Source organism: Pan troglodytes, chromosome 22 (genome assembly GCF_028858775.2).
Source record: "Pan troglodytes isolate AG18354 chromosome 22, NHGRI_mPanTro3-v2.0_pri, whole genome shotgun sequence".
Classification (NCBI taxonomy): domain Eukaryota; kingdom Metazoa; phylum Chordata; class Mammalia; order Primates; family Hominidae; genus Pan; species Pan troglodytes.
Genome location: NC_072420.2, coordinates 19,452,565 through 19,465,110, shown reverse-complemented (window position 1 = coordinate 19,465,110; position 12,546 = coordinate 19,452,565). Strand labels below are relative to the sequence as shown.

The 12,546-nt window shown below is 35.3% G+C and overlaps 1 protein-coding gene across 4 annotated transcripts in view; it reads left to right on the top strand.

Annotated features, from left to right (window-relative positions):
- TMPRSS15 (transmembrane serine protease 15) overlaps positions 1–12,546 on the top strand; it is a 214,670-nt gene that overhangs the window by 91,977 nt on the left and 110,147 nt on the right. For all 4 annotated transcript variants that reach the window (XM_063803339.1, XM_063803340.1, NM_001428064.1 and 1 more), the window contains one exon: positions 8,474–8,625. In XM_063803339.1, the coding sequence (XP_063659409.1) occupies positions 8,474–8,625 (152 nt within the window). The remainder of the gene's footprint in view (positions 1–8,473; positions 8,626–12,546) is intronic.

Sequence of the window (12,546 nt, the reverse complement as noted above, 5' to 3'; positions counted from 1 at the left end):
GAATATAAAAGTTTGGAAAATTTGCAGGCTAACTATGTGGCAGAAAGAAAAACCCATTTCCTGGGGACAAATTGAAGCCAGCTACAGAAATTTGCATAAGTAATGAGGAGTCAAATGTTATTCGCCAAGACAATGGTGAACATGTCTCCATGGCATGCCAGAGTTCTTCATAGCAGGACCTCCCATCACAGGCCTGGAGGCCTAGGAGGAAAACATGGTTCGTGGATGGGGCCCAGGACCCCACTGCTGTGTACAGCCTTGGGGCTTGGTGCCCTGCGTCCCAGCCACTCCAGCTCCAGCCATGGCTAAAAGGGCCCAGTGTACAGGTCAGGCCATTGCTTAAGAGGGTGCAAGCTCCACACTTTGGCAACTTCCACATGGGCCTGCAGGTACACAGAAGTCAAGAATTAAAGTTTGGGAACCTCTGCCTAGATTTCAGAGGATGTATGGAAACATCTGGATATCTAGGCAGAAGTCTGCTGTGGGGGCAGAACCCTCATGGAGAACTTCTGCTAGAGCAGTGCAGAAGGAAAATGTGTGGCTAGAGCCCCCACACAGAGTCCCCCCTGGGCTGACTCTGGAGAAGACAGCCACCGTCCTCCAGACCACAGAATGGTAGATCCACTGACATCTTACACCGTGTGCCTGGAAAAACTGCAGACACTCAATGCCAGCTGTGAAAGCAGCCAGTGGGGATAGGGGAGCTGTATGCTTCAAAGCCACTAGGGTGGAGCTGCCCAAGACCGTCAGAGCCCACCCCTTGCATTAGCATGCCCTGGATGTGAGACATGGAGTCAAAGGAGATTATTTTGGAGCTTTAAGATTTAATGACTGCCCTGCTGGATTTTGGAGTTGCATGGGGCCTGTAGCCCCTTTGTTTTGTCCAATTTTTTTTCCATTTGGAATGGTAGCATTTATCCAGTGCTTGTAACCCCTTTGTATCTTGGAAGTAATGAACTTGTTTTTGATTTTACATACTCACAGGCAGAAGAGCCTTGTCTAGTCTCAGATGAGACTTTGGACTTTTGAATTAATACTGAAATGAGTTAAGACTTTGAGGGACTGTTGGGAAGGCATGATTGTGTTCTGAAATGTGAGGGCATGAGATTTGGGAGGGGTCTGAAGCAGAATGATATGGTTTGGCTCTGTGTCCCCACACAAATCTCATCTCCAATTGTAATCCCCACATGTTGAGAGAGGTACCTGGTGTGAGGTGATTGGGTCATGAAGGCAGTTTCCCACATGCTGTTCTCATGACAGTGAGTGAGTTCTTATGAGATCTGATGGTTTCATAAGGGCTTCTTCCCCCTTCACACTCTTCTCTCTTCTGCCACCATGTGAAGAAGGTCCTTGATTCCCCTTAGGCTTCCACCCTGATTGTAAGTTTCTGAGGCCTCCCCAGCCATGTGGAACTGTAAGCCAATTAAACTTCTTTATTTTATAAATTACCCAGCCTCAGGTATTTCTTTATAGTAGTGTAAAAATGGATTAATATACTGGCACTCTCATTTTCTATCCTTATTATTGCATCCATTCTTATATTCCATCCTCACAACCCATTAAGAACCAGTCCATGTCGCCTTCCCAGGGACACTTAACTGACACTCTAGTCTGGTTTAGGTACTTCTTCCCCCTGTCATTTAGCACCATGTATCTACATTTAAAGTACAATTCTCACACTATAGCATAATTGTTGATTTGTCTATCTCCTTACTAGGCTAGGAGCTCTCTTAGGGCAGAGAATGTATCTTTGATACCTGTATTTTCAGAACCTAACTAATGCCTACCACAGCATATGTATTCTATAAAGTCCTAGCAAATGAATGAAAAATTATTTAGCAGCTGTTATTAACATAATGAATATTATGTTAGAGGTTATCATTTTTTCATTTAATCTTCATCCTATTAATATTATGTTAGAGATTAGCATCTTTTCATTTAATCTTCATCCTATGGCTATAAAAATAATTATACAGTTACCATGGCTTTAACTTTTTGTTACAAGAAATAAACTAACTTGAGAATCCTTAAATAGTTCTCCAAAAGCACAGGCATGTTACTGTGTGAAGGAATCCCTTGACTTGAAAGGGTGGGTCATGGAAAGTTTTATGAAAAATGTGGGACAGTGTCTGAAAAGCATAGATAGGGACTACTTGAGTGGAGAAGACAAGGAAAGCCATTTCAGATAAAGATAAAAAATAATGTAGTGTGTTGAGGATATAATAGAGCTGGCATTGAGGGCTACTAAGAAGATGTTGAGACATCATGAATTTGCTAAATATAAACCTAAGAGTGTGACAATGAACTCGTGCCAAATTAAAGTCATAGGGGACTGGTAGGACATTGGAGAAACACAGTGAGGCTGACTTTATAGAAAGGTTAGTCTCACATCTCAGATAAGGAACAATTGAATCAAAGATCCTAAGGACAAAATAATTGGTATATGACCATCACAAAAATTCTGACATCAGTAACAGAATCCTTAGTTTTAGTGACCAAAAAGAGGTAGGAAAGTCAAATCAAAGGTAAAAGAGATTATGCTTAGAAAAACAATGGCAGAAGGTCAAATGAAGCTTATTTAATGGTCAAAAGAAACCTCAGTGCCTTCCCATCTCCTGTTGGAACAAAACTTGATGAATATAGACTTTTATATATAGGCCTGGTAGGCTATGAAAATCGCAGAATTTTTCTTTGATATTTAGTAAATAATCTTTTATTTCTCTAAGTGGCAAAATCACTATATTTAAAATTGTAAATTATTTGAGTTTAGGAATTATTTCTTTCCCCTCTTTATAGCTACCAAGGAGGCCAGTACAGTGCTCAAACCTTGATAAATATTTTATAATGATTCTCAAATAATATACTTCATCAGTGTAGAGATGGTTTCCCCTGGTGGTAGCTGTGCTACTATTAAATCAGAGGTGAATTTTTAATCTTATCAAATACAGACACAATGAAAGCTTTATCTTTTTACGTAAAAAGGTTTAATCTTCCTCCCTTCCTTCCTTCCTTCCTTAATTTACTTCCTCCTTCCCTCCCTGCCTCCCTCCCTCCTTTCTTTTTTTCTTCTTTCTTTCTTTCCTTCCTTCTTTCCTTTCTTTCTTTTTCTTTTCTTTCTCTTGTCTTTCTTTCCTTCCTTCCTTCTTTCTTTCTTTCTCTTTCTCTTTTTTCTTCTTTCTTTCTTTCTCTTGTCTTTCTTTTCTTTATTTCCTTATCTATCATATCATTCTTTACTCTATTGCATATTTCTGACATCTTAATCCCAGGAGCTGCCCCTACACCCATCTGCTGTCTTCCTTCCTACCTACAGTACATAGTCCCTTCCCTCTGTTTCTGGAGTGTATAATCTCTTAGCCTCTTTCATTGGTCCAATATCAGAACTAAAAGGAGAAACACAGACATGCAGGAAAGGTTAATTATTTTAACTTTTTCAAAATGCTAATAAAAATGCGTACTTAGTCTTTATTTTGTGAGTGTAACATTACACAGGAAAGTTTTATTTTTTGTTGGTTCACTTTAAGCTATTTGTCTACTTTGTGGTGAATGAAACGAATTTCTCTTTTCTAGTTTTGTAGAGGATTGAGTCTGGAGAGCTGCAGTAAAGCATCAATTCAGATTTATTTCCAAAAGGCTTTAACCTCCTTTAAGGATCGGTATTCTAGGTGCCTGCCTCTCTTGAATTGGGCTTTGCCTAGTGAAATCCATACAGAAAGCACAGTGTCCGTTGCAGAGTTTATCAGAATAGTTTTGCTAATGGAACCCTTTATGTTTACATGTCTACAACATGCTGGATAACTTCACTTACATTAGGTTGGGAAAATTTGATGAATATAGACTTTTATATATAGGCCTCGTGGGCTACCAAAATCCCAAATTTTTCTGATATTTAGTAAGTAATCTTTTATTTCTCTAGATGACAAAATCACCACATTTGAAACTGTAAATTATTTGAGCTTAGGGATTGTTTGTTTCCCCTCCTTTATAGCTACCTAGGAGGCCAGTACCGTGCCCAGACCTTGACAAATATTTTATAATGACTGTCAAATAATGTACTTCATCAGTGTAGAGATACTTCCCTCTGGTGGTAGCTGAGCTGCCATTAAATCAGAAGTGAGTTTTTGAAAAGTGCAATGCAAAGGAATTTCATGAAAACGTCTGTTAGATAAATCACATTGTTGCTATTTTGGGAGACCTAGAAGAGGAGGATAGGAAAAGGAAATCAGGAGCAGGAGAGACAGTAACAATGAAACACTTAGGATTACTTTACCTTAAATAATCACCTACAAATATACGTATTCCACTCATAGGAAACAGTAGAAGACTCATTATTAACTTTATAAATTATTTTAATTTAAAAATCCAATTGATAAAATCAGAAAACAGAAATAACTGAGTTCTCACCTAACAATACCTACATCAACTGTATATCTATAAATCCTTTAAAACACCTATTTACATTTTTGTTATAGATTTTAATTAAACTCACACCATGTATGTGTATATGATCAAATTCTAGCACTCCAATACTAGATTTAGTCATTGAACTATTTTCTCTTACTTTCACAATATTTAATGCCAATCTCTGCCACTTACTAACTTGTATGATTTTGGGGTGTGTGTGCGTGTGTGTGTGTGTGTGTGTGTGTGTGTATGTGTGTGTAGCTACTCTTCAGGGTAAGCAAATGGTTTGGTCTATTTGGGGAATACTTTCATTCATTCTGCTTTGTGGAAAGTGCTTTCACCAGAACATTTAGCATTTGATTATTTTAATAAAGAACTATTTACCCTTTGTGGCAACATGCAGTTTCTTTTGCCCTTTGAGCACAGATATGCCACAAAGTTAGGAAAGGAAAGACTTGTTTACTCAGCAGCCCTAAAGGTTACCAATATCATTAAGGAATATATGAGATAAGTAATATTTTGCTCTATTATACTCAAGCTTTCTGTACCATAGTAGGATTTATCTGCCTTAGAGAAAAACTGTTATTTTACAAGGACTAGTACTTTGAAATGAAAATGGTCATTTTTTTAACCTAAAGGAAGAATTCTCATTTCATTACTAAACAACTAAACAGCTTCAGCTTTCTTATGAGGTGAATCACAAATGATTATTACGACTTTTTTTATTTCTGCTTTATCTCTCTCATCTCAACATTTCCACTAAATAAGAAAATAAATTTTAAAGGCTACAACTTTATGTGGATATAGGATATGCAACTCCTATCCTTGCAAAGTATAAATTATTAAATGTAATGCATAATTCACAACTAAGAGAACACACCTTTCAAAGAAAAATGTTTTATGCCTGAGGATGAACTAATCCAGTTACTTTCAACTCAGTGAAGCAAAATTCCAGATTTGTATTTTCTTTGCCCAAAATACCTTACCTCTTTTACTCCATAACTCAAATAAAATGAAAGCAAGTGTTCAGTCAAATTGAACCTGTGAAATTACATAGAAATAAAACAGATATAATCAGAATTTAAGTTTTCTGGTCTGCACCCAAAGATAAAATAAAGATGGGGGATTGGAGAGAGAGAAAATAATTAATATTGTTCACTCTCACTTCATTTTAACCACAATCAGTCCTGTCCATTTAACTATCTTGGAAAGTGAGGTTGATTAGGAAGACATAATGTAAAAAAGAAAAAGAGTAGGAGGAAAAGAAGAAGGAAGAAGAGGAGGAGGAAAAAAGGCAGTGCTCTATCTTTTGGAAGTATTGCAGAAATAAATATCTTTCCCTTCTCCCCAAAAATATCCAACCAGCTGTTTTTTTCATCTATTTGTATATAAGGTTCTGCTAACTATGCAACAGAATAAAATACCTGGACATGCCTTTAGGGTAAATGTGCTGTAGCCTCTTTCCTGCTGACAAATAGTTCAGAATAGAATTGATAAAAGTGTTGTTGAGTGTGGGGGGATGGGAATTATATAAAAACACATTAGGGAAACAGATTCCCTAGGTTTCTTTTCTATCTCTGACACTAATAAGCTGTATAACCCTAGGCAAAGTTACCTACATTACTCTAAGCCTCAGTGTCCTCACTGCTAAAATGAAAATATTGGCCAATATTCAGCTTCAAAATTAGGGTAATTACCTTCTGTTCATATAAATATGGGATAGGGGCTGACAGTTGTATGCTTGTTAGAATTTTCAAAATTCCCATTAACAGAATGCATGACTAAAAGTGTCTTAAAAATAAGTGTTTATTGGCCAGGCATGGTGGCTCATGCCTGTAATCCCAGCACTTTGGGAGGCCGAGGCAGGAGGATCACGAGGTCAGGAGATCGAGACCATCCTGGCCAACATGGTGAAACCCCATCTCTATTAAAAATACAAAAAATTAGCTGGGCATGGTGTCGGGCACCTGTAGTCCCAGCTACTCAGGAGGCTAAGGCAGGAGAATTGCTTGAACCCGGGAGGCGAAGGTTGCAGTGAGCGGAGATCGTGCCGCTGCATTCCAGCCTGGCCACAGAGAGAGACTCCGTCTCAAAAAAAAAAAAGTGTTTATTATCTGACATCACAAGAAATCTAGAGGTTTTAAAGGAAGTTAATTCAGTAGTACAATGACAATGACATAGTCAGGGCTTTGGGTACTTTCCTTCTTCTGCTACGCTATCTTTGGCTTATCAACCATGGCCTCACTCATGGTCTCAAGGTAGATGTGGCAGTTTCGGCAAATTATTTAGACCTAATAATGTTCAACAACGAAGGGTGGTAATCTACTGTGAGCTGTTCTTTTATTAGATATAAAAAAGTTTTCCAGAAGTTTCCATTAGTCTTCCCTTCAGATTCTGTTGACCAAGGCCAGGTAATACACCCATGAATAAAACCATGTTTGATATAAAGAATGGTTAAAGAAGATGCCACCTTTCCTAAAAAAATGGAGGCTTATTCTCCAGTAAAATTAGGGGTTAGCCAGCCAGCACAAGTGTGGAAAAGTAGATGAAAGGTAGTGTCTGTGACGAAATGTATCATTACCAAGGACAACAGTGATTTCATGTATGGGTAAGTTTGGGAAACCCTGAACTAAACAGTTACTAGGGAACCTTCTCATTTACAAGATTTGGCTGCTATAATTTAAGCAAATGATTAGAAAGTTAAACCTTCTATAATTTTATATAATTTATTTAATACATGTGAATTATAAAAATATTATATCAAAAATATTATATCTTGTTCATTTTAAAAATGAAAGACCAGCTTCCTGGAAATGAATTACTGTGAAACTGAATAGTGCCATGGACACGAAGAAGGAATATACTCCCCCTACTGGAGATGCTGATCTACTGTGATCTTTCAGGAATATTCTAGTTCTATATCCAGTCATGGAAGAAAAAATAACATTTACTGTAGGTTCTATCAAGATAGATAGATGGAGAGATAAATAAAGAATTCTACTGGACTTGAGAAAATCCTTCAACAAGCTCATAAACTTACATATATCACAAGAATATATAACTCCCATAATTCGAAACCAGCAAACATATCATGCAAAATTTAGTTTGTCCTGGTCTGTGTCTTAAGCAGCCAAGTATACCATGAGTGCCTAGAGTTTATTGAGGGGTATAGAATAAATATCAGAGCTATAGTTTGTCTCCCAAGTGGTCATACCCTAAAATGATAGCATATGGCAAATAGAAATGTAAGCAGGAGTGCAAAAATCTCCCAAGTATCCCTATTCGCCAAAAATTTATTCATTTTTCTCTTTCTTTACACTGAGAAAAAGTTACCTTTTAAAATGCATGGTACAGAGCAGGGGATAAAATCAAGGGGGAAGATGATTAGGGCTATATGACTGAACTCTAATGCTATGTTTGGAGATCATGCAGGCAAGACAGTCCCGACTCATGGACCTGAGATTGAATTTCTTGTGAATCCCTGATAGACCCAGATACCCTTGTTTTCTTTCTATCCCTTGAAATCAGGGCATATTTTGATATTTTATATTAAGCAAAATAGAGAAGAAGAGGGAGATATAGATTAGTTGCCATAAGCTTGCTATCAGGCCTTTTAAAACTATGTAGAAAAATTTTCTTTGAAACCAGTGAAACTACCTTAGATTTCCCCCAACTTAGAAATTATCCATGAAAAACTACAAATCCGTACCCTTCTTTTCTCCAAACAGTAAAATCAGAGTAAGTGCAAAGAGACCACGTGATTTTAACACAAGGGTCTCAGGAACATGCTGGCCTGGGGATGAGTACTTGAACGTGGAACTCAGAAAACTCAGATTTCAATTTTGCATCTACTTTGGAGTTTCTCTTCTCAAAAAAGCACTTAGTCTTTCAGTTCACTTTTTCTTTCCCTCATGAAATAAAGATAATATTTGAAGTGACTATCTTACACAGGTATAATGAGAATTAGCAAGATGATAACTATAGAGAATTTCAAAGACATTTAACATGAATTGAACACAAATCAGTTGAAGATGGCTGACTTTTTCCTCTTATATCCTCTTTTGCTTTGCAGAAATGGCAGCATTATAGTCATATTTGACCTTTTCTTTGCCCAGTGGGTGTCAGATGAAAATGTAAAAGAAGAACTGATTCAAGGCCTTGAAGCAAATAAATCCAGCCAACTGGTCACTTTCCATATTGATTTGAACAGCGTTGATATCCTAGGTATCTGTGAACATTATTTGATTTCTTTGAATCATTAAGCTATGAAATTAAAATTCTAGCAATATACCAGGGAGGAAGTGGAATCATGCTTGACCTTAGGAACATGTCTTATTGCCTGAGGTGACACATTTACATGAGAAAAGTAAAATCTGAAGAAACTGTATTTGAAGAAACTTATCAATGAGAAAAAGTTTATAAAATACCAAATATCCAGGAGATTCTGAAAGTGTTGGCATGCATAGAAGTTTGTGGGTCTTATGCATTCTTTGCAGTGTTCAAGCACACCCTAACTTCAGGAACTCTCTCTAGACATTGTTAGATTGTAAAATCCGGTGGCAAGGTCCAATTTCTAATTGAGGAGCTAAAAAAAGAAGAAAAAAGTGGAGTCAATGAGTTTGATCCCTTCCAGTTACCTATTTATAAAAATTAAATATTAATTTTTAAAATGATAAGTAATTTTAACGTAAGAATAAACCAAAAAAGAAGAAATGTGGAACATCAAAAATAACAAAAAATATGTTTGTAAATGCTTAGATTGTTCCAAATTTTCCATTCTAATTATCCTTCATTCAATTCAATTCAACAAACACAGTGTCCTTGTTGAGTATTGTCGAGAACAGTAGTAATTTGCCAAGGTCATCCAGATTCAATCCCTTACCCGTAAACCTTGGGACCAAATACATTTTGGAATTCAGAAATTTTTGGATGTTAGAAAGTTAGCCAATACATAAATATCTACACCGAGGGGAATAAAGAGAAACTCTAAATAGCCTAACTATTTAATTATTTCAACTAATTTTTGCTACAAAATGAGATCAATCGGTATGTTTGCCTCTAAATCAAATACATAAAAACATCCAGGAGTTTTCTTTGTTTATTTTCTAATAGTAGATATGAGATTGTAGATCTCTAGTTGCTTCTCTTCAGAGCATTGTTTCATCAAGCATAGTTTCCTCTTTGATTGAGTCTCCTGCAACATGTTGCAGCTCCTGTTCAGCAAGAAGATAAATTCTTAGTCCTTCCTCTACTGATGGTTTGGACCCATGTCACAGCTGTTTGAGCAGAGACTGTCTATTTTGAATCTTTGATTCAGATGAGCTGAAAACTACTACTGGCTATTATTAGCTAGAACAGGTGGTTTATCTATCAACATTTTTACTCTCTACATTAATGCTCTTATGTGATGTCATTACTATCCCCCAATCAAGGAGAAGACCAAAATACAGATACTTTTGGTAAATGGCCTTTTTCACACAGTCATTTAGACTTAGGCATTCTGACCCCTGTGGTCTGATCCTAATGTCTGTCCTTTATACTAGTTTGTTTGTAATGTTTTTATCTTTGAACAATTTTAGTTGATTTTTTAATAGTCATTTTTCTTTTTTGACATGGAAAAATGAAATTTTCATTTTTTATTTTTTAACTTTTCAGGGTACATGTACAGGTTTGTTATGTAGGTAAACTTGCATCATGGGAGTTTGTTGTATAGATTATTTTATCACCCAGTTATTAAGCCTAGCACCCGTTAGTTATTTCTCCTCATTCTCTGCCTCCTCCCACCGCCCGTCCTCCAATAGGCCCCAAAGTTGTCATCTTACTATCTCTATTTGAATGTGCATTGGTTTCTGATGGTCTGTTCTGGCAAGCAAATTGACAGATATGCTGAAACTTTTTTTCATGATTTCCTATATTTGGATCATCTGGGGGAATAGAGTTTGTGATTTTTAAAATTGTATGTTTATTCAATGAAACCATATCCTTTGAGTTAATTTAGAATTAGTATCACAAGTGTAATAAACTTGTTTTGCAACATCAGCCCAAGAATATTCTCAACAAGTAGAAGTTACATTTAATTTGTTGAATTGTATTAAAACACATTTATAAACAGGGTACCAAGTTAATTGTAGGTATTTCAGTTTAATATCCATTTGTATCATGTGAATTTTCAAATTTATAAAGTTTTAAATTTAGTTAAGATTTACTATTAAATCTATAATTTAATACTATACTATACAGTATAGTATACTATACTGTATATATATAGTATACTATACTGTATATATACAGTATATATACAGTATAGTATACTATATATATACAGTATAGTATACTATAGTATACAGTTAAATACTATAATTTAACTGTTAAGTTAAATTATACATAGATATCTTAAAGTTTTGTATAATATACTGTCAAACATAAAAAAATTAAACCACATTATTTATGAAAAGTCACATAAATTTTATTTTATCTTCAGCGTCAACGCTCTACCATGTATCGTTTATAAAACTTCAATAGGTTTTATAGAACCAACACAATTCAAAAATGATGAAATACTGAAATAAACCACCTAGTTAGTAGAAATGTATATACTTCTTAGCCCACTTACCATCAATATAGTTTTGAATAAAAACAAATTCACCACATGGTTTTTGATGAGATATGCTTTGATTTCCTTTATATCTTGCATAGGTGAGTCTATCCTTTTAAAACTATTAAACATGTTAAAGTTCAAAGAAAATTGCCAGCTTTTGTCTTTTATGTGCAAAGCACTTTTTACTTACATACCACTTAGTTCCAAGGAAATATTCATTATGTGAAAGATTGTTTTGCAATTGTTACCTTCATATATTTTAGTGTAAAACAAGTGGTTCTAGGTATGCCAAGATGTGGCGTATCGCGTTATATTAGTTGGCTAAAATGTAAATTATTCTATAGAACTACGATTAATAAACAGATACATTTCTTAAATAGATACAAAATAAAGCAAACTTTTTGCATAAGTAAATTGCATAGAGACAATATGCAGACTCTGGAAATTTATCAAATGCATTACAACCAAATAATAAATAGGAAGATTTAGCATGGCAGAGGATAAAATAGGAACTCTAAAGGATCAGATGCCCTTTGAATGAATATTCAAGTTGTACTCAATGTTTTGTAATGTATTTATATCATAAACCCATGTGTTAAATCAACTTTATTCCAGCATCTTTGGAGAATTTTTCTACAGTAAGCCCTGCAACAACTTCAGGTCAGTGTTTATGGCACTTTTAAAAATACAACTTAGTGATCATCAAACTCTATCACCTAGGAAAATATACATTTTTTTCTTGCAGCTATTTCTGAGGCATTTAGTCTTCATATCAAGTTGTAAGAAGCTTATATTGGTTAGGAATAACATAATTCGTAATATTACAATGTTCCTAATGCCTCATCACTTATGCCAAGGATATACATTTCCAATTTCAATGTTCCTTTCATATTTTAAACTTTATATACAAATATATATGAGAGATATATGAGTGTGTGTGTGTTATATATGAGAGATATATGAGTGTGTGTGTTATATATGAGAGATATATGAGTGTGTGTGTGTTATATAGGAGAGATATATGAGTGTGTGTGTGTGTGTGTGTGTGTGTGTGAGTGACATCTCCATAAACGGCTCCAATCATGGTGCCTTGGTGATGAAGCTATGGCAGTTGGGAGGTCACTAAGGGTGAGATAAAGAAAGATCACTTTCAGAATATATTTCACTTTGGAAAAGAGAATTGAGACTTTATGTTAACTACTGTATTCCAGCATTTTCTTCATTCCATCTTTCGAGCTACAATTTCAAACTTCATAGTTATAAAACTATGAAGATATTACTTTTGGTATAGTAATCATGACAATTTTTATAAGACTTGAAGTCTTATTTTTTAAGGCATCCTCTTTAGCCAGGTACTATATTTTACAAACATTACCTATTTCAATTATCAGAATGATTTTGTAGAGAGGTCGTAATATTTTTCTATTTGAAAGAATAAATTAAATAATAAGTAACATGCCCAGGGTCACACAGGTACTAAGTGTCAAACTCAGAAATCGAAAGCAATTCCTCCTGATTCCAAAGCCCATGGTCTAAGCATATCCTAC